The sequence below is a fragment of the Erythrolamprus reginae genome, chromosome Z (genome assembly GCF_031021105.1).
Source record: "Erythrolamprus reginae isolate rEryReg1 chromosome Z, rEryReg1.hap1, whole genome shotgun sequence".
In the NCBI taxonomy this organism is placed as follows: domain Eukaryota; kingdom Metazoa; phylum Chordata; class Lepidosauria; order Squamata; family Dipsadidae; genus Erythrolamprus; species Erythrolamprus reginae.
Genome location: NC_091963.1, coordinates 114,037,968 through 114,060,688, shown reverse-complemented (window position 1 = coordinate 114,060,688; position 22,721 = coordinate 114,037,968). Strand labels below are relative to the sequence as shown.

General features: G+C 43.7%; 1 protein-coding gene across 1 annotated transcript in view; it reads right to left on the bottom strand.

Moving 5' to 3' along the window:
* The window catches only part of IGF2BP1 (insulin like growth factor 2 mRNA binding protein 1), a 108,738-nt gene that overhangs the window by 11,744 nt on the left and 74,273 nt on the right, over nt 1-22,721 (bottom strand). The window contains exons 7-14 of the mRNA XM_070767491.1: nt 13,474-13,608; nt 12,198-12,320; nt 11,229-11,364; nt 8,270-8,392; nt 6,546-6,662; nt 5,430-5,504; nt 4,419-4,550; nt 2,906-3,019 (exon numbers count right to left, since the gene is read on the bottom strand). Coding sequence (XP_070623592.1) covers nt 2,906-3,019; nt 4,419-4,550; nt 5,430-5,504; nt 6,546-6,662; nt 8,270-8,392; nt 11,229-11,364; nt 12,198-12,320; nt 13,474-13,608 — 955 coding nt within the window. The remainder of the gene's footprint in view (nt 1-2,905; nt 3,020-4,418; nt 4,551-5,429; nt 5,505-6,545; nt 6,663-8,269; nt 8,393-11,228; nt 11,365-12,197; nt 12,321-13,473; nt 13,609-22,721) is intronic.

Below are 22,721 nucleotides of genomic sequence, written 5' to 3'. Positions count from 1 at the left end.
CCGGCTCCTACTTACCTTCAGATAGTTGCAAACAGGCCTTGCGTACCTCGGCCCATTTCTTCTGCAGCCGGCAAGGCTTTCTTGAAGGTCTCTGCAGCTGATAACAGAGCTCTGGATCGATCTGGAGCTCTGTTATCGGCTGCAGAGGTCCTTCCAGTTGCAGAAGAAATGGACTGAGGTGTGTGAGGCCTGGCTGCCACTGTCCAAAGATGAAGACGTTCCTAAAGATCTCTGACAGCAAAAAAGGAAGCTGGTGATGACACAAATGTGAACTTCTGGTTGGACAGTTTTTTGCTGTCCCTAGGTTTCAGGAGGCCTTCCTAAAGCCTGGAGAGAGCGAAAATGGCTGAAAAGAGGACTGAAGATCTGCAGGAAAGCACACGCTGGGGCTGACACAGGGCAATGTCTCGGGTGCCCTTAGATATGGCTCTGCGTGCTACCTGTGACATGTTTGCCATAGATTCACCTTCACTACTTTAATACCACTATAGAGAATCCCAGGAAACATCGATATCTCTGCAGTGGGTTTTCACCCAAGTGCATCTCAGCTGCTGGATAATCTTCAAATATAATAGGTCCAAAACATAATATGGAAGTTAATCTCCATCCGATTTGGGGAAGAAACAAGAATGGAAATGATCCAGTCCTTAATGCTTTAAGAATCCACTTTTCTTGTGGATGGGCTTCAAGACAGATGGATTCTCTTAAGAAAATCCACCTCCCTTATGAGATTTAATTATTTTAAGATTATGAGATTTAGCCATTTATGGCCAAGTCCCTTCAAGTCCCCTTGAAAAGGCAAGGACGTTTTACAGTTGGTCTTCCCTAAGAAACAAAAAAGCCAGAAATATTCTCAAATGTTTTGGGAGATTTTATTTTATTTTATTTTATTTTATTTTATTTTATTTTATTTTATTTACTTACTTACTTACTTACTTACTTACTTACTTACTTACTTACTTACTTACTTACTTACTTACTTATTAGATTTGTATGCCGTCCCTCTCCATAGACTCGAGGCAGCTAACAACAATAATAATAAAAATAGCATATAACACTTCTAATATTTAAAATAACTAAAAAACCCTTATTAAAAACCAAACAAGCACACACACAAACATACCATGTATAAATTATATAGGCCTAGGGGGAAAGGATATCTCAGTTCCCCCATGCCTGACAACACAGGTGAGTTTTAAGGAGCTTACGAAAGGCGAGGAGGGTGGGGGCAATTCTGATCTCTGGGGGGAGCTGGTTCCAGAGGGCCGGGGCTGCCACAGAGAAGGCTTTTCCCCTGGGTCCCGCCAATCGGCATTGTTTTGTCGACGGGACCCAGAGAAGGACAACTCTGTGGGACCTAACTGGTCACTGGGATTGGTGCGGCAGAAGGCGGTAGCGGAGATATTTTCCGGAAGCAATGGCAAATATTTTCCAGAAGCAATGGCAAATAATCATGTTCAAGTGGAACAATGACAAAAGAAGGAACACCAAACCATCTCTGGTTACAAAAAGACCGGAGTATCCTTGGTTTAATCACTTAACTTTTGAGCAATGAACTGGAGTTCAATTATGAAGTTAGAACACAGAAGGTCCTCAACAATTACGGCACCTTTTTTTGAACTGTCTAAAAGGCCTTTCTGCAATGGTAGACTCAGTATTCGGGGCCAGTCCTCAGAAATTCAGTAACTATTTGCAATGGACTGTTAAAAGTAAAGTTGCTTGCTCAGCATTAGACAATCACAATTACTGCAAGATCTATTGAATTTAGAGACTGCAATTGGGCTAATATTTGTGAGTGGCAAGGAGGTTCTAATTCTAATTTATTTTTATTGTTTATTTATTTATTGGATTTGTATGCCGCCCCTCTCCGCAGATTCCTACTGATGTGCCAACTACAGCTCTACTTGAGTAAAGGTAGACTAACTGCAGCATTCTATATTTTACTAGTCTCATAACTAGATTACTATATTGCACACTGTGTGAAATTACTTTTAAAGATGGTCCACAACCTGCAAATAATCAAGTTAACCAGGCTGGTTAAATGGAACTGTATAATACAAATCCTGAAATGCTTCACCATTTGCCTAGCAGCCATCAATACGACTATAAAGTTTCCATATTTATTTACAAAATTCTAAATGAAACGTGCAAGTCTCTCCACCCCAATTCCACGCAATGTAAGCAATGAATTTATTAAATAGTTCCTACTAGGGTCACTTCATGAAACAGTGGCTGGGAATTGGATTTTTTTCAGTTGCAATATCTTAATTATTGAACTTTTTCTTATGGGAATACAGCTGCCCTCCTACCCACTCCTTCTTTAACTGAAGACCTGAATATTTATTTGACTTGGGAAAAAAACCCCCAATACTTTTAATGCCTGGAGTTTCTGATAGAGTCTATTTTATTGTTTTTTCAAAATTAACTTTGTTTTAATTTGTGTATTTAGTTTTTAAGAATTGTTGGTTTATCTAACGTTATTTAATATAGATTTTATTGCTCTTTTCTCAATCATGCTGGGCTCATCCAAATTAATGTTAAACCGTGGCTTATCAAAAAGACAGCTGGGAGCACTAAACCACTTGGGGTGGGGTGGGGGGCAGCCGAGTGAGCATGGTGTTGCTGCAATAAAATAATCAAAGACATGGGGTGAGATTTGGGGCCATTATTTATATTATTCTACCCAGTAAAGTTGATACAATAAACCTATCTGAGGCTTAAGAGATCTAGTCACTATTTATTTTTGAAATGCAATGTAAAGTTGAAGGAGCAAGGAACGCTGATCTCCTGCCAAAAAGAAGCTGAGAAAACGAATGCCACCACAAGCTGCCCGCTCCTTGTCTAGCATCAACTCTAAACCAAGCCCACATTAGCATAGTATACAGTGATCTGTATTAGCTGCTACCTGGCTAGCATAGAAATGTCCGATGATTTTGACAATGACTTGCTCATTCTCATCAGGGGTTTGATCCCGGGGAACAACAACCTCAGCTGCTGTCAGGTTCTGAAGTTCATTGACCTAGAGACAAGAAGTAAAATAATTTGATGGCATTTAAAATAGGAATAGCACTTAGACTTCACAGTTCTTTACAGCCCTCTCTAAGCAGTTTACAGAGTTAGCCTCTGGCTCCCAACAATCTGGATCCTCATTTGGCCGATCTCGGAAGGATGGAAGGCTGAGTCAACCTAGAGCCTGGTGAGATTTGAACTGCCAATTGCAGTCAAAATACCCTATTTTGTGGTCATGTCCCACTCTATTACGACACACAATTCTAGCTTGCTTATAATCAGATATGCAGAAACTTAAAAATAATTATTCAGCATTTTGAAATTGTACCATTATCTTCAGTGTTCTTACTTTTATATACTGTACATTAAAATTTGGGCCCACACTTTGTTTCTAAAGAAATAAAGTTCAATAAATAAGCCACAGTTGTTTAAGCTAGTGCAATACTTCAAGTTAAAACCATCGAAGTACGCAGCGGCTTAAAGCCAACCATGAAGTCAGTCTTAAAAGTTTATATTGAAAATCCAGAAGACTAATTTTATATGGGACTATATGTTTGAAAACTAAGTATAATCAGATTTATAATAATCATAATTAGGATTTCAAACTATGATTTCTCTTTCCCAGGACCATAGAATAACACCCAAACAGTAGCCAACTTGCTAAAAACAGTAAGCAAACTAGAATCATAATAAAGCCTGGAATTTCTATCCTAAATCCTGATGGTTATATGTTGAGACACCCATGTGACCAGACCCAACTTTACAACTTTTGCAGTGGTGATTAAGCAAATGCTGTCATTATAAAGTGAACATGGTGGTTATTAAACAAATCAATGTATATCCATGACTATTTCTTGCAAGAAACCAGCTAAAAAAGCTGGAGACCAGACTGTCATAAATTGTGGCAACGTGATTATGGAAGAATGCTGCATCTGGTCATAAAATGAGCTGCTTGCCAAGTGCCTGAAACGTGGCTATGTGACTACAGGGAAAGGAATGAGCACATCCAATGAAACTGTGAAACTGAGGCATAGATAGCTTTGGTACAGTCCTATCCTACCTTCAAAGGGTGGACAGTAGATCTCCTTCCCATCTGATTTCAGATCTTGGTTTCTGACTGCTTTCACATTGCTCTGTATCAAATTTAATTTAAACAATACAGAAAACCACAATGTAGCCTGATGTTAATGTTTAAATCTCCTTAGAACCTTCTGTAGGTACAAATTTAAAGTGTGCCTTAAATTTTAAGTGTGCTTCAGTTATCAGGCATTTGAGGGAAAGATCTGCATCATAATGACTGTCCATTATTTAATACCCGTCTTGGGCCAGAATCAACACATTCTCAGGGCTCCCCCCCCCCCCAAGTTCCAAAGATGACTCTCTTTCCACAGCCCCAATCCTGCACTCACTGTTTTGCCTCCTTTGCCAATGACTCTTCCTGCTGCTGAGGCAGGGACTCGGATGTGTGTCTCAAGTTTCACTTCTTCTTTGGGCCCAAAAAAGTTCTCCTCTTTCAGCTTTCCATAAATTCTTCCTTGAGCCTGAAAGAAATCAAACCACCAAAGAGCGATTAAATAGGTGGTTCATTTCCTCTGAAATTACCACATGTTTTAGCTTTATCTAACACCTCAAGAGCGATATTAATTATACCTTGACATAAATATATACCAAAATAGCTCATCCTTCTTTTTTGTTCTCTAAATCTAGATTGTATGCCAATATCTATGGGTGTCTTCAAATCATTGCTGACTCTTAGTAACTAATCCCTGTGGTTTTCTTGGCAAGATTTTTGGAAGTGATAAGCCTTTGCCTCTTTCCTAGGGATGAGAGAGACTGGTCCAAAGTCACCCAGCTAGCATCATATAGTCCCATATAGCAAGAGTACAGTTCCCATTATACAGACTTCCTCTCTAGGAATGGAAATAGTGATAAATAATAAACATAATTAAATGGGGTGGCAGAACACAAAGTTAACAGCTGTGCACAAACTCAATATACTTAAAACTAGTATTTTCTGGTGTCATGTTAAACATTAACATCTGGCAGTAACTTCTTAAAAGGATTCTGAGGACTGCATAGAGGCTATCAGTCTGGTTTCTGTACAGGTATTCCTTGTTTAGTGACCATCACTGGGACTAGCCATTTCATGGTTCAGCAAAGTGATTACTAAATGAAATTTAGTTTGTTTGCTTTGGCAAACTGCAAAGGTTATAAAAGCAAAGAATGGTCACTATTAAAAGAGGCAGTTGCTAAACAAGGAACACCTGCAGAACTTTAGATGTAGCTTTTATTTTTGTTAGGATTTCTTTTTATGATACTTTCATTCTGGGAGTCATGCTAAAAATTTACATTTTAGAAAGAAAGAAAGAAACACAATTCCATAATTGTAACTTTCTCTATAATTCACAGAAGAAAGAAACCTTAAATTGGGCTTCTGGTGGTCCAGTGATTATCACCATACGCACTTTAGAATCTGGTGTCTCTGGAGGAGCAATCTAGAAAAGACAAAAAGAAACAACGAAATGAAATACTAATCTGCCTAATAACAATCTCCAGCTGGGTTGAACCTTTTTCCACATGTGGTGGACATGTCCTGAAATTAAGAAAATTTGGAACAAAATTAAGTTATGGATTTACGAAATCAATAAAATAAGATTTAAATTAAAGCCAGAGACCTTTCTTTTGGGTATAATAGATCTAAGGAAAAAAAATACTATTTGATCCAACATATAATCACAGCAATCAGAATATGTATCGCACAAAATTGGAAAAAAGAAGATATACCGACAGAGAGAGACATGATTAAAAAAAATTTGATTGTGCAGAACTGGATAAATTAACACAAGAACTTAAAAATAAAGATGAATCATGCTACTATGATATTTGGAAAGAATTTTACACATGGGTTGACAATAGAAGAAATAATAGCTATAAATAATGAATATTATGTTACTATATCTTAGAAGTCTTATAAAATTAAGATATAGAGTTGATTATAATTTTAATTGTCATTATACTGCTTATATATAAAAATATAACCTAACCGTTGCTGTTATTGGCCGTAAAAACATACAAAGAACTGATTTTGAATTACAGTTCAGGTGGGGGGAGGGTTAGGGATATGTTTTGTCGTTTTGTGTCATTTTGTAGTTTAAGACATAAATATATACAAAATATGTAAACACATGATAAATTATGTAATGTCTTTTTTAATAGTTATATATTAAATAAAAATTATTTTTAAAAAAACAATCTCCAAGCTGAGCAGGGAAGATTGATCTAGTTGTGAAAGTAAGAATTATGATTTATTTAAAAACAAAACACAATGATGATGGTGATGTCCTTTCCCAGATTTTCTCACAAACAGGTTTAAAATGCATTATTAATTTCACCATTGCAGCCAGAGAGACACTATTAGGAAGTTTCCGTCTTGTTTTAAAAAGCCAATACAGTTTTAGCTATTGCATAAAAGGTTTCACAGCAACCACTAACTAGCAAATATTAAAGTACAGAAGCAACAGAAAAGGTATGGGCACCTTGATTGAGGCACTTGCGAATCTGGAGAGCTGTTTGATGTGCTGGCCCTTCTTGCCAATGATTGCGCCTACAGCCTGGGCTGGGATGAAAACATGTACGGTCTCTTGCTCAGGAGGCTGCCAAGAGAGTATTATTATGAATACCAATCAATGTCAGAGAAAGTGGACGTTCTCAATTGACAGTCTGATGGGCTAAAAATGAATTTCTACTACTATCCATTATGGGCTGAAGTTCAATGATACCATTACAAGCTTAGTGCAAGTTTAGTGAACTCAAGTGTGAAAGGAACCAATGATGATGATAAATGCAAGTGGGAGAAATGATATGTGAATTTGGCTAGAGATAAAATAGGATTGAAGTGTTTATAATAACAGAAAGCAACACATTAGGATGGGCGGTTATGAAACCATCTCTTTACTGTGTTCCTGCTCAGAAGCAAATATATAAACGTCATTGAAATGAATGCATTGTTATTGAGGAGCCCTTGTGTTGCAGTGGTTAAAGTGCAGTATTGTAAGCAAACTCTGCCCACAGCCTTAGGTTCGGTCCTAAAGAGGCTAAAGGTTGCCTACCATCGTTCTAACATTGGTAAAATGAGGACCCAGATCTGGGACCAATATGCAAATAGTGCCTATACTGTAAACTTCCCAGAGAATGCTGAAAAGTACTACGGGACAATATAAATAGTTACTAAACAAATGTCGTCTGGCGGGACCCAAGGGAAGAGCCTTCTCTGTGGCGGCCCCAACCCTATGGAACCAACTCCCCCCAGATATCAGAGTTGCCCCCACCCTCCTTGCCTTTCGTAAGCTCCTTAAAACCCACCTCTGTCGTCAGGCATGGGGGAATTGAGATATTCCCTTCCCCCTAGGCTTACAAAATTTATGCTTGGTATGTTTGTATGTATGATTGGTTTCTTAAATTGGGGTTTTTAAACTACTTTTAATATTAGATTTGTTTATATTGTTTTTTTACTGTTGTCAGCCGCCCCGAGTCTGCGGAGAGGAGCAGCATACAAATCAAATCAAATCGATCGATCGATCGATAGATAGATATTTCACATGCCTTTCTGATACAATACTGACTTTACAAGAATCAGTGAAATATTCTGGTGGAATGCCTAATCCCCTTTAAAAATCTTATCTATTTTGCAACTGTCCAATCTTATATCCAGACATGACATTCTACATGAAATAAAATACAAACCTCAAAAGAAAAAAAAGATCCTCAACAACTGGGATTGGGCAGCATAGAAGTCAAATAAATTAAACTGAATTAAATCTAGAAACACCCCTATCTAAGGATGCATTATATGCATTTTGCTGGATGTAGCCAAATTTAATGGAAATCAAATGCACAGCTTAGTGGAAGCTATACGAACATTCCACAGTGATAAACTGTCTCTTTTTTGTATAGTTTAAGCGACTGGCAATTCTTTACTAGGAGTTGCTTATGTAGAAACAGAGCTCAACGTTACGATATATGACAAGCAGAATCCGAGACCAAGCTACAAGAAATAAATTGGAATCACTCTATAATATGTAAACAGATATATTGCTCTTGGGTTAAGTGGACTATACAAGAAACACCCCCAATTTGGTGGTGGGGAATGTGTGTGTGTCGGGGGGGTGGGCACAATTCACTACACATGGTTTTATGTTGTGTGATGTTAAAATTGTTAAAAATCAATAAAAAAATATTTTAATTTAAAAAAAAACGTTACCAAAAAAGAATTATATGGAGCTGCTCCAGAAACACTACTTGGAGGAGGCGGCACTGCATTGGAAGAGGCAGGAAAGAGACCAACAGCAGCTAAATTGAGACCAGGTATCAAGTGTGACTGTAGCTAAAATAAAAACAGAGAAAAGAAGACAAAGGGAAGTGGAAAAGAATGTTTATTTTTATGTTTTCCATTTAAAACAGTTACCTGGGATTCAATTAATAAACCTGAAATGCTTACGACAAAGATCGCCCCGAGCATACTTAATATTGTGCTTGTAAGCTCTTGCTTTGAAGTGATGTTTCTATTTTTATACGTCATTCTCAAGATGGTCCATAATTCCTTTAGAATTTGATTTAAGAAGAGTCTGCTTTATTATTATTTTAATTAATTTATTAAACTGTTATGGCCACCCAGAAGATGGATTAGCAATTAAAATGGAACCCCTATAAATAGGATGTCTAGATTAAAACTAGTATAATGAACAAAAAATACGACAGCCTGCCACCCCCCGAAATGCAGAGTAAACACATTGGTTGCCGATCAGTTTCTGGTCACAATTCAAAGTGTTGGTTATGACCTATAAAGCCCTTCATGGCACCGGACCAGATTATCTCTGGGACCGCCTTCTGCCGCACGAATCCCACCGACCAGTTAGGTCACACAGAGTGGGCCTTCTCCGGGTCCCGTCAACTAAACAATGTCGTTTGGTGGGACCCAGGGGAAGAGCCTTCTCTGTGGCAGCCCCGGCCCTCTGGAACCAACTCCCCCAAGAGATTAGAATAGCCCCCACCCTCCTTGCCTTTCGTAAGCTCTTTAAAACCCACCTCTGCCGTCAGACATGGGAGAACTGAGATATTTTTCCCCCCTAGGCTTCTACAATTTATGCATGGTATATTTGTATGTATGATTGGTTTTATAACAAGGGTTTTTAGCTGTTTTAGTATTGGATTGTCACATGCTGTTTTTACCACTGTTGTTACCCACCCCGAGCCCATGGAGAGGGGCGGCATACAAATCCAATAAATAAATAAATAAACACTAGGTCTGGGAACAGAATCAGGTTTTAAGTGGGGGAGGGGGAGTGGAAATGCTGTTCTGGAGGGCGGTGGCCGTGATACAGGGGCACACACCCCTTGGTCCCAGGAGATGGCATCATTTAAGTAAAGAGATCTCCAGCATGTCTTCCCTGTCAAATTACAGGTGCACGGAAAAAACTGAAGGGAGATGGTTTCTCAAATAAGCAGGATCTGTATCAAGAAGGAATAGGTGAGTGATGGTGAACCTATGGCACGCGTGCCACAGCTGGACACATGAGTTGTTGCCCTGTGTCAGCTTCACCACACATGCGCAAAACGGCTCAATAGGCCAACTGGAAGTTCACTTGTCTGCTCATCCTCAGCTTCCTTTTCGCTGTCAGAGGTCTTCGGGAACTTTTTCGGCTTTGGATACTTGCAGCTAAGCCTCCCACACCTCGGCCCATTTGTTCTGCAGCTGGGAAGGCTTTCCTGAAGACCTGTGTAGCCGATAATAGAGCTCCGGATCAATCTGCAGCTCTGTTATCAGCTGCAGAGGTCTTTTCTACAGGCCTTTCCTGAAGGCCTCGGCAACCAATCACAGAGCTCCAGACCAATCCGGAGCTTTGTTATTGGCTACACAGACTTTCAGTAAAGCCTTCCCGGCTGCAGAGGAAATGGGCCGAGATGTGTGAGGCCTGGTTGCAACTATATGAAGGTAAGTACAGTGTTCCCTTGATTTTCGCGGGTTCGAACTTCGCGAAAAGTCTATACCACGGTTTTTCAAAAATATTAATTAAAAAATACTTTATGGTTTTTCCCCCTATACCACGGGTTTTCCTGCCAGATGACGTCATATGTCATCGCCAAACTTTCATCCACCTTTAATAAATATTTTTTAAATAAACTTTAATAAATAAATATGGTGAGTAAATGGTTGCTAAGGGAATGGGAAATTGCAATTTAGGGGTTTAAAGTGTTAAGGGAAGGCTTGTGATATTGTTCATAGCCAAAAATAGTGCATTTATTTCTGCCTCTCTACTTCGCGGAAATTCAACTTTCACGGGCAGTCTTGGAACGCATCCCCCGCGGAAATTGAGGGAACACTATAGTACGCTAGCTTCGCTTCCTTTCATTTCTAAACTACCAATTGGCCCATTGGGGCATTTTTCATTATCCCAGGGTTCAGGAGGCTATTCTTGAACCCTGAACAGAGCAAAAAACAGCCCAACAGGTCGTCAACTGTGCACATGCACGGGGGGGGGGGGGAGGCAGTGGGGAAGGGTTGTGTGCATGCGCAGGGCATTGCATTATGGGTGTGAGTATGCATGTGTACACTATCGCGCGCACATGCACCCTTTTAACACCCAAGCCAAAAAATATTTTCCATCACTGGGCTAGGTTGTTACTCTCTGCTATGTATCTTCCCATTACATTATACAGGAAGTCTCAACTTACATCCAATTGTTTAGCAATCTATTAAAGCTTACAAATCTAATAAATAAAATAAATAAATAAAATAAAGCTACAACAGCACTGAAAAAAGTTACATAGAACCGTGAGTACAATCACTGGAACATCCCCATGGCCACATGATCAAAATTCAGGCAATCGGCATGTATTTACAGCGGCTCAGAGTCTTGTGATCTAGTTATTTAACAAGGGAAATCAGATTTGTTGACTCACCATATCATTCACTTAATAATTGTGGTGATTTATCTAACTGCGGCAAAAAAAACAAACAGATCATAAAAGTGGGCCCAACTCACTCACTTGCTTAGCAGCAGAAATTCTGGTTGTGGTTGTACGTTGAGGATTACTCTGTACTATGTAGGACTATTCCCATTACTTTATACAGTACAGGCAGCTTAACTTGTGGCAAACATGGTACAACAAATACACTCGAATCTTAAAGAATGAACCAAAATAGGTACAAACACACTTACACTCATAGCTGCTACATCGTTCTCATATGCCTCCCTCACTTTCTTCATAATTTCTTGCTCTGCTCTGCAACAATTCTCGATGGAGCCTTTCACAGTAATAGTCCTTTCAGGGTTGTATAATGTCAAATCCTGAAGGCTGAGTGGGAACATTAAAACAAAAAAAGTGGTTCTGTCAAAAACCCTTGCCTGATTAATCTTTCAGACTCCATTTCTGCATTCGGTTCAACCAGTTTATCAAAGAAAGCACCCCAAGAATCTTCTTTGTCATATAATTCTAGCAATATTCATTTAGAAGTAGGTAGCACATGCTCTGGCATTATTTTAGAAACATAGAAGACTGACGGCAGAAAAAGACCTCATGATCCATCTAGTCTGCCCTTATACTATTTTTTGTATTTTATCTTAGGATGGATCTATGTTTATCCCAGGCATGTTTAAATTCAGTTACTGTGGATTTACCAACCACGTCTGCTGGAAGTTTGTTCCAAGGATCTACTACTCTCTTTCAGTAAAATAATATTTTCTCATGTTGCTTTTGATCTTTCCCAAGGCAAAGAAAGGCATGGGTCACAGGAAGTCCTACGTGTTAGGCAATCTTTTTGATGTGGAATGGCTACAGGCTGCAAGATAAAATTCCACTATTGCTCCACTAAAATACTTAGATGATAAAGGAGCTTTCTGTTCCCACAATTCTACCGAATTCTTTTTTAGCCTTTTGCCTACTACATCAATAGGCAATGGAATCAGTGGCCAAGGCACCAAATCAGAAGTTTATTTGTATGTTAGCCTCTTATTTTTGCAGAAGTAGAAAATGACATGTCAAAAAAAATTCCTGCAAATGGGGTCGAGGGATGGATTGTTATTATATGCACGCAGACATATTGTTCGTATATTCTCCATCAGAACAGGAAAGTTAAAAAAAGTTCATAACTGCATTAAAAGTAAAGGAGGAAGGAACAAAGGACTTACGAGGAGATGGTGATCTTTGTTTCTGTGTCCTGTTCCACTTTCTTCAGGTTGCGACCCTCCTTGCCAATCAATCGTCCGACAAAGTTATTGTGGGCTAGGATTTTCAGAGGTACTTCATCAGCACTGGTGCATGAAAAATAAATTAAATGAATTATTACTCAGTGGTCCGATTATTTGCTGGGCATGCAAAAAAGTCCCCCACTTCAATTACCTGCTTTTCAATAAAAAGATAACGATTATCTAAAACAGTGGAGAATCATGGCCAGGCAATTAGTATCAATAAAAATGGACAAGATGGACCTATAGGCAGTAGGCAACTGCTTTGTACAGCAACTGTTTGCAGTTACGACAGTGATGAAAAAGTAACTTTGCAACAAATGACTGCATTTATGATCTTCAAAAATCTATAAAATAAAGTTGACGTAATATCATAAGCATAGTGATGGATTCATTTAATGAATGTTTCACACAACAACCAAGTTGATAGTACCAACTATTGTTACTAAATGAGGAACATCTATATTTTCTAAGAAACATGTTTTGGCTTCCAATCTTATTTATTTATTATCTATTAATTGGACTTATATGCAGCCCCTCTCCATGGACTCGGGGCGGCTCACAACATTACAATAAAAAATGCAATATATAAAACACTTCTAATCCAATTAATAGAAATAATTAATGTAAAAAATTTCTTAAAAAGCTAAACATTTAAAACTCAAACATCCGCATACGTGCTACCACATCCTACACATTTGTTGTTTGTTGCATTGTTGCATTGTGGTTTGTTGCATTGAGAGCAATAGGACCTTCCAGCTATTGCAAGATTAGAACGCAGCTGGACTTTGGTCTTTGGAGCAGTTATTGCTTGACCACAAGAAGAGTAATACCAGCCAAAAGGAACTTCCATTTCTCAAAGCAGTTTATCAATACACTACCATCATTCTATTTACATTTAAATAAACTTTTGTATCATACTTAATTGTACAGTTTCTTCCAAGTTTTAAAGTTAGAGAACACAAACTGTAAGATGTATGCAGGTATTTATCTTAAAGGAGCCAATATATCTACATTGAGTTCCTTCTCGTAGACAGTATCCATGATATCCAACTGCCTTGTGAAAGAAAAGAACCTGGTAGCAAGCAGTAGAAAGCAAAACAAACTGGCTACAGAATTTCCATTTTCTTTTGCCTTTCATTGGAAAAGATCTCACGCAATAATGCTAGAAAACATAGTAATTCTTGGTAGCCTTGCTAAAAAGTCTTGCCGATCTTACGTCTTGGTGTCTTTTGCCTCTTTCTGCATGATTTCCAAGATCATTTTGCAAGCCGCAGAACAGCCTTCTGGAGTTGAATGGATGCTTATTGCTTTCTCAGCTGCCCCCGCATTTTCCTTCCGATGCACATCAATTCTATGGTGAATTCAAAGAAAAGCAAGAAATTAATCAGTTTCAACTCTTGAATATATATATATGTGCAGCCACATACATTGGACAAACCAATCGAAGAGTAAGTGCACGCATTGCAGAACATAAAAATGCAATTAAAAAAGAAGAAAAGACTTCCTCCCTTGTCCAGCACATTAAAAAAACAGGGCACGAAATTGACTTTGAAAAAACTAAATTACTTCACAAAACAGAGAATTTATATAGAAGAATTGCCTTGGAAGCCATAGAGATTGAGAGGAGCCCCCTTTGCATAAATAAAAGAGATGACACGTCCCGCCTACCAGAGATTTGGAAACCAGCCTTAAACAAAAAAACACTTCATAAAAATCACCATGTCAATCCTTCTAATAATTATGATTCCACCAACCAATCAGATCACTAAAACATAATCACCCAATCTATTTGCTACATTCAAACCAAATCTCCACCCCCACACTATATACTAGGAAGAAATGACAGTTGCAAACATTCCATTTTACAACAGCACGAAGCTTGAAACTTCAGCCTGATGATGGTGAATGTGATTTCACCGAAACGAGAGAGAGAGAGAGAGAGAGAGAGAGAGAGAGAGAGAGAGAGATTGATTTGTTTTCATAGATTTCGTAGATACCAAGACCGATACCAAGACCGTCATATATATATATGAAGGGATTGGATACTGTAGCCTAGAGGATAATTCTCTGCCTTACAAGGCAAAGGTTGCAGGTTCAAGTCCCAGTGGGTATGGCTAGCTGATGAGGCCAAAAATAAGGCCGAAATAGATCTATCCTAGTCTCCCTTAATTTTCAAATTCAGCAAAAAAACATGTGACATATGTGTGTGTGTGTGTGTGTGTGTGTGTGTGTGTGTGTAGATTTTCACGGGTATATGTATGTAGATTGTTCTGAGTTCGGGTTTTGCCCCGTGTAATATTTTGAGTTTCTATGCGACGTTTCGGTGAAATCACATTCACCATCATCAGGCTGAAGTTATAAGCTTCGTGCTGCTGTAAATATACAGTAGTTACTATAGTTACTATAGTTACTATATTTATAACAGCACGGGGCAAAACCCGAACTCAGAACAATCTACACACATATATATATATTGAATTTTCAAAATTCAGCAAAAACATGTAACACATACAGCATATAGTTTGTTGGCTATGAATAAATTAACTGCCTTGGAAATGGCCCTGGGTTGGGCCGAGAGGTAAAAAGGAAGCTGTGGTGCTCCTTCAATATACCAGGGTGATACAACAGAAAAAACATATAACCCTTCCCTGGTACAAAGCTGAAGGGATCAGATACTGTAGCCTAGAGGTTAATTCTCTGCCTTACAAGACAAAGGTGCAAGTTCAAATCCCAGTGAGAGGGTATGGCTAGCTGATGAGGCCAGAGCAAGGCCGAAATAGATCTATCCTAGTCTCCCTTAATTTTCAAATTCAGCAAAAACATGTGACACATACACATATTGTTTTCGTAGATTTTCATGGGTATAGGTATGGGTAAGTGTAAGCATATTCGGGTCTTTTCCTGTGTAGACTCCTGGCAATGTTTCGACAAGGTCCCACTAGTCATCTTCAAGCTGGTGCTTTCAGCTTTGTGCTTGGGTGAACAAAGCGTGGTCTGAGCTGCTGTCCCTCTATAAATACTGCTGAGTGTGTGTAGAGTGCTGGCTCAGCTGCTGCAAGAGGTTTGGTTGGCCGTATTGAAACATCCTGATTGCAGATTAGGAATGACATCCTGAGTAGCCAAAAGCACCAGTCTGAAGATGACGAGTGGAATCTCACCAGGATTCTCTGAACCTTATATGGGGAAAAACCCAAATATGTAAAGACCTACATACCTATACCAGTGAAAATTTACACATATATATTATATAATAATCATCTCTTCTAACATCAAATATTCTGTGCATATTCCTGATATACAGTGAACCCTCGATCATCGCGAGGGTTCCGTTCCAGGACCCCAAGCGATGATCGATTTTTCGCGAAGTAGCGGTGCGGAAGTAAAAACACCATCTGCGCATGCGCAGATGGTGTTTTTACTTCCACCGCCGCCCGCCCTTCGCCCGCCCACCCCGTTGCTCGCGCCTGGGGTTTCCTGGGGAGCGCGCGCGTTGCTGGGGCCGCTCCCAGCTGGGGAGCGGAGCCGGGGTTTCTCCAAGCGCGCGCCCGTTGCTGGGGCCGCTCCCCAGCTGGGGAGTGGATCTGGGGTTTCCCCAAGCGCGCGCGCGTTGCTGGGGCCGCTCCCCAGCTGGGGAGCGGAGCCGGGGTTTCTCCAAGCGCGCGCGCGTTGCTGGGGCCGCTCCCTAGCTGGGGAGGGGATCTGGGGTTTCCCCAAGCGCGCGCGCGTTGCTGGGGCCGCTCCCCAGCTGGGGAGCGGCCCCAGCAACGGGCGCGCGCTTGGGGAAACCCCAGATCCGCTCCCCAGCTGGGGAGCGGCCCCAGCAACGCGCGCGCGCTTGGGGAAACCCCAGATCCGCTCCCCAGCTGGGGAGCGGCCCCAGCAACGCGCGCGCGCTTGGAGAAACCCCGGCTCCGCTCCCCAGCTGGGGAGCGGCCCCAGCAACGCGCGCGCGCTTGGAGAATAGGCGTTGATTGCTTACCTGAACGCCTCTTCTCGTACGGTGAGTGGGTACAGCAGTCACTCCCCTTGGGTTGTCTCTGTCCTTCTATCTAGTCTGAGAACACATGAGATTGTACTTAAAAAGACTGCACTGGATCCGCCCCTTCCCCAGAATTCGCGAATCCGCTCAGTAGTGAAGCTCTTTAATGTTCAACTCTCATGTGTTATAAGAAATTAGAATAGAAGGTAAAGAAGACCACACAAGGGAGGGAAGTGACTGCTGTACCCACTCACCGTACGAGAAGAGGCGTTCAGGTAAGCAATCAACGCCTATTCTCCGTACTGAAGGAGTGGGTCCAGCAGTCACATGGGACATACCCAAGAGATAGGTCCCTAGGGTGGGAGTACATTGCTATCGTGAGAGATAACGGATTGGAGTACTCTTCTTCCGAAGGCAGCGTCTGCTGATGCGTACGAATCAATCTTGTAGTGTTTTATAAAGGAATTTGGCGAGGCCCAAGTGGCTGCTTTGCAGACTTCTTCCAACGGAGCCTGAGTCGCCCAAGCGGCAGATGTGGCAGCACTTCTGGTGGAATGCGCTGTAATATTCCTTGGAATGGAGAGGGAAGCTGTCTCGTAGGCCTTTGAGATGGCCCCCTCTGATCCAACGACCTATTACTGTGGAAGACACTCTGGATCCCAAGGATCTGGGGATGGTAGGCTATGAAGAGTGCTTCAGATCTCCGGATGGATCTTGTGCGTTGGATATAAATCTTTAGCGCTCTAGTGAGATCTAGAGTGTGCCATCTAATCGCCAGGGGATGCTCTCGTTGGAGACAGAAAGAAGGTAAAACGATATCCTGAGATCTGTGGAACATGGAACTGACCTTGGGTAGAAGGTGGGGTCCAGCCGCAGAACCACCTTATCCTGATGAAACTGACAGAGGTCCTGTCTGATAGAAAGGGCTGCCAACTCAGATATGCGTCGGGCGGAAGTAATCGCCACCAGGAATGCTACCTTGAAGGATAGGTACCTGAGGGACGCAGAGTTCAGGGGTTCGTAAGGTGCTTGAGTAAGAGAGTGGAGAACCCGTGGCAAGTCCCAGGTTGGATATCTGTGGATTTTAGAAGGCCTGAGATTGGCCACTCCTCTTAGAAATTCTTGGATTTCTGGAAGGGAGCGTAGGGGCTGCCTGCGAGGCCCCGCCAAGACGGAAGAGATAGCGGCCAGATGGCGGCGGATGGTGCTGGTAGAGAGACCTTGGTGAAAACCTTTCATAAGGAAGGCGATTATCCTGTGTATGGGAAGACACAGGGGGGATAAGCCCTCCTGCGAGCACCACTGATGAAATTTGGACCAAGTATGGTCGTAGATCCGATTGGTAGACCCCCTTCTAGACTTCAGAATGATTTCCACTGTGTCTGGGTCATACCCTCGCAGGTCTAAGTCCCTCCGGATAACAGCCAGGCGGTGAGGTGGAACCACTCTGGATCCGGATGGAAGGAGGCCCCCTGCCGCAACATATCCTCCGAAGCGGGGAGTCGCCAGGGGTCCTGGACGGACAGTTGTTGAAGGTCCGCGAACCAGGGCCTGCGAGGCCAGTGAGGGGCAATCAGGATTACACGTGCTTTCTCCAGGAGGATTTTGTTGATCACGTCTGGCAGAATTGGAATTGGAGGGAAGGCATACAGTAGGCCTGGAGGCCAAGGACTCCTGAGGGCATTGACTGCCTCCGCTCCCGGAGACGGGAACCTGGAGATGAAGCGGGGAAGCTGGGTATTGTCTCTGGTCGCGAATAGATCCAACACTGGATGGCCGAACCTGAGGCAGATTTGGTGGAACAGTGACTGATGGAGATTCCACTCGCCTGGATCTATGGTGGCTCGTGAGAGCCAGTCCGCTTGGACGTTGAGGCTCCCCGAGATGTGATCGGCTAGAAGCGATTGGAGATTTTTCTCTGCCCAAAGACCCAACTTCAGGGCCTCCCTCATGAGGGCCTTGGATCTTGTGCCTCCCTGTCTGCAAATATGGCTTTTGGTGGCTATATTGTCGGTGAGAATCAGCACATGTTGGTTGGATATGTGAGGTTGGAATTGCTTTAGAGCTAGAGACACGGCTCTTAATTCTAGCCAATTGATGGGCTTGGAAGCCTCCTCCGGTGACCATGTGCCCTGAGCTAAAAGACCTTGGGCGTGGGCTCCCCAGCCCGAGAGGCTGGCATCTGTGGTGACTACAAACTGGTCGGGACACCGGAAGGGGGATCCCTTGTCTAGGGCTGGAGAAGTCCACCACTTGAGGGATCTGCGAACCGTCGGTGGGATGGTGATGCGTCGGTTCGAGTTGCTGTGGCCTGATCTCTGAAATGGTAATAGTAGCCATTGAAGTTCCCTGGCGTGAAGGCGGGCCCAGGAAACAATACCAATACATGACACCATCTTACCCAAAAGGGAGGATAGGGTGACAATGGAGGCCGATTGCTGGGGCAGGATGCGAGCAATGAGATCCAAAATGCTGCGTTTTCTCTCATTGGAGAGAAAAACCTGGGATATTTCGGAATTAATGATAGTCCCCAGATGCAGAATGGAAGTGGATGGATCAAGATGACTCTTGTTAAGGTTTATGGAAAAACCATGGTTCTGTAGAACCGACATGGTAGAGGAGAGGTCTGCAGCTACACCAGCTCTGGAATTACCATGAATTAAAATGTCATCTAAATAACATAAAATATGAATGGGAGAGGCCCGGATATGAGCCGCCAAGGATCCCAAGAGTTTAGTGAAAACCCTGGGAGCTGAGGAGAGCCCAAAAGGCATAGCCCTATACTGAAAATGCCTGCCTTGAAAGGCAAAGCGCAGAAATCTCCTATGGACCTTGGCAATGGGGATATGGAGGTAGGCCTCAGTGAGATCTAGAGACACCATAAAGTCTCCTCGATGAAGAGCTGATAAAATGGAAGATAGGGAGTGCATTTTGAATTTTCTATATTTAATGAAGCGGTTTAATTTCTTTAGGTCCAAGATGGCTCTCCAGCCTCCAGAAGTCTTAGGGACCATGAAGAGGATGGAATAGAAGCCTAAACCTCTCTGGAGAGAGGGGACCGGTTGAATAGCTCTAATAGTCAACAAATGAGAAATAGCCTCCTCCATTCGAATACGAGATGGAGAGGAACTGGGAGAGGGACAAGAAATAAAACGGTTAGGGGGAGAAGAAATAAACTCTAACCTTAGGCCCCTTTCCACTGTGTCAATGACCCAGGGGTCCTTACAAGAGCGGTGCCAGGCGGAAGAGAACCAGGCTAGGCGACCGCCTATAGGCAGGTGAGAAAACTTACCATCTGGTTCTTTTGGAAGTTCTGGTAGTAGAGGATCCTCTCTGATAGCGGGACCCTCTGCCCCTGGTGGTTCTAGCTTGGGATCGAAAGCGAGGGGAATACTGACCTGGGCTCTTGTGAAATGCGAAGCTTTGATCCTGCTGACGCCCGGTGCGCCGAAAGGACTGCGGTTTCGGGGCCTTCTTGGTGGTAGGTCCCAAGACCTTTTTCTTGTCTGCGTTTTCCGTAAGGAGAGGGTCCAGAAGATCTCCGAAGAGGAGGTTACGTTTCAGTGGACCCATAGCTAACTGCCATTTCTGTCTTACCCCCGCCTGCCAAGGGCGGAGCCATAGAAGCCTTCTGGCCGTTGTGGAGGCTGCTACTGATCTGGCTGCAAATCTGGAAGATTGGAGAGTAGCATCTGCTATATATTGGGCAGCTGCGAAAATTTTGTTGAAATCCTGTTGGCCCCGTAAGTCATCTGGAGGCAGGTGTAGTTGGAGCTGACGAAGCCATAAGAGCATAGCTCTGGAAAAGAAGGATGCCGCTGCAGCACTCTTAATGGCCCATGAGTCTGCAAGGAGACTTCTTTTGAGCATTTGTTCAAGTCGTTTGTCCTCTGGCCGGAGGACCTCCTCTGCCTCGCCAGGCATGGCAGCCGTTGAGTGGAGCGTCTTCACTGGTTCATCTGGCCTGGGACATGTTAGGAGTTCCTCATAGGAGGGGGAGAGCTTGTAGAGCTTCTTGTCCTTGGGAGTGGGAGTGAAGCCTATGGTTGGGTGGTCCCACTGTTTAAGCAAGGCATCCTTAAACAACTTGGGCATAGGAATTACCTCATTGTCTTCCTGTTCCTCCATGAAGTAAGGAAGATTTTCCTCTGGGGGGTCTGTGGAAGGAGTAGCTTGCTTCTCTTGCCCGGCTAGCCCCGTGGATACTCTAGCTTTTAGCAGGAGAGATTTGAAAAGCTGCGAAGGGAAAATAGCAGCTGGGGCTGGAATCTTAATCTGAGATTCCTCATCCTCCGACAGACGCTGAAAGGGGTCATCATCCTCTTCTGCATCCACGTCCTCATCCTCTTCCTGAGAGGAGTCAGAGACCTCCATGACTGGGGCTCTGTAGGAAGGAGAAGAACTCACGGGACGGGAGGAGCGAGGGGGAGGATGAGACAGAGGAGGTACATTTAAAGATGAGAGTCTAGCATCAATAGTGTTAGTCAGAATAGTCAAGATAGACTGAAACTCCGGTGGCAAGGAAGAAATATCAGCCGGAACAGCCTGAGGATCCCTGAGGCCCTGAACAGGTTCTGGCTGGGGGAAATCCTCGGTAATATCTGGCTCCTCTGGACCTAAACCCCATAGGTTAGGTTGGGGTGGATTTAGGTTTGGCTCATCCAGGGATAGCACAGGTACCCCAGAGGGAGGCAGGTTAGAGGCCTCCGGGGGGGTAGGGTTGATATGCACTTGGGCCTGCACCTTAAAACGTTTGGCTGATTTATCATGTATTTTTTGTAGGGCTAGGTCCCTTCTCTTCTCAGCCCTAGTGGGCTTGGCTAAAGACTGAGAGCCTGAGGAAGAGGAGGAAGAGGCCTGGGGAAGCTCAGAAGGATTACCAGTAGGCCTAACCTCTTTGGAACCTTTGGTAGTGCCTCTCTTGGGAAGGGAAGCCATAGTCTGAGCAATTACAGAAGACAAGGCTTGAGCCAAAAAATAGGGGAGAGAAGAATTATTTTGTGGAATTCCCAAGAGGATAGGTGACCCTGCTCCTAGGCCCAGGAGCAGCTGCGCCTTAAGAGGCAATCCTGGGCGATACCAAGAGTTCTTGTCCTTAAGTGCAGCGTGGCAGGCCTCACTAACTTAACTTTAAGAAAAACCAAGGCACACTGGTTGGAGGCCACTTCCGTGGAGAATAGGCCCGAGGGAACTCAAAGCGACGACTCCAGGGTCAGGCGGCGGGCTGTAGGCACTAATGGCCGACCCCTTAGGGCAGAACCGAAAGTGCAACTTACTGGGCGTCAGAGCCTTGGCGCCAAAATAACTGCTCCGTTATTTGCAATAGGAGCGACTAAGCCCGGGAGACAAAACAAGTCCCACACCGCGGGAGGTAAATAGCCCTTAATTAGTTGAAAAAAATAAAGCTTGCTCACGGCAGGACCTCCAAGGCCGGAATTAACAAACCGGCCGCGGCTACAGCACGAAGGGAAAAAACCGCAAATGGCTGAGCCGCTAACTTCTCCCCCAACTCAAAGCCCTGTAGGGCTGAGAAAAAAAAAACTGCCGGCAAGCTGAGTAATGGAAAAATCTTACTTGCTATTGAAGAGAGATCGAAGGGAAGGTGTTTTATCGAGAGGAACGAGCATTCACACACATCCGAGGATGCGAACTGAGCGAATTCTGGGGAAGGGGCGGATCCAGCAGTCTTTTTTAATACTAGGCTCAGTTCCAACGGATTGGACAGGAGCAACCCATGTGACTGCTGGACCCACTCCTTCAGTACGGAGAAACCCCGGCTCCGCTCCCCAGCTGGGGAGCGGCCCCAGCAACGCGCGCGCGCTTGGAGAAACCCCAGATCCACCCCCCAGCTGGGGAGCGGCCCCAGCAACGCGCGCGCTCTTGGAGAAACCCCAGATCCACCCCCCAGCTGGGGAGCGGCCCCAGCAACGCGCGCGCGCTTGGGAAAACCCCAGATCCACCCCCCAGCTGGGGAGCGGCCCCAGCAACGCGCGCGCGCTTGGAGAAACCCCGGCTCCGCTCCCCAGTTGGGGAGCGGCCCCAGCAACGCGCACGCGCTTGGAGAAACCCCGGCTCCGCTCCCCAGCTGGGGAGCGGCCCCAGCAACGCGCGCGCGCTTGGGGAAACCCCAGCTCCGCTCCCCAGCTGGGCAGCGGAGCTGGGGTGTCCACGCGCGTGCCGCCCGCCCGCCCACGCCGTTGCTCGCGCCGCCGCTGGGGTCTTACGGGGCAAGAGGGGAAAGACCCAGGGAAGCCGCCCAGCTTCCCAGCTGGGGAACTCCACCATCTACGCATGCGTGGCCATAGAAAAAAAGGCACACATGCGCAGATGGTGGAGTTTACTTCCGGGTTGAAAACTCGCGAAATAGCCCTTTCGCGATGCTTGAGGACGCGAAACTCGAGGGTTCACTGTATATGTTTTCATAGATTTTCACGGGTATATATATGTAGATTGTTCTGAGTTCGGTTTTGCCCCGTGTAATATTT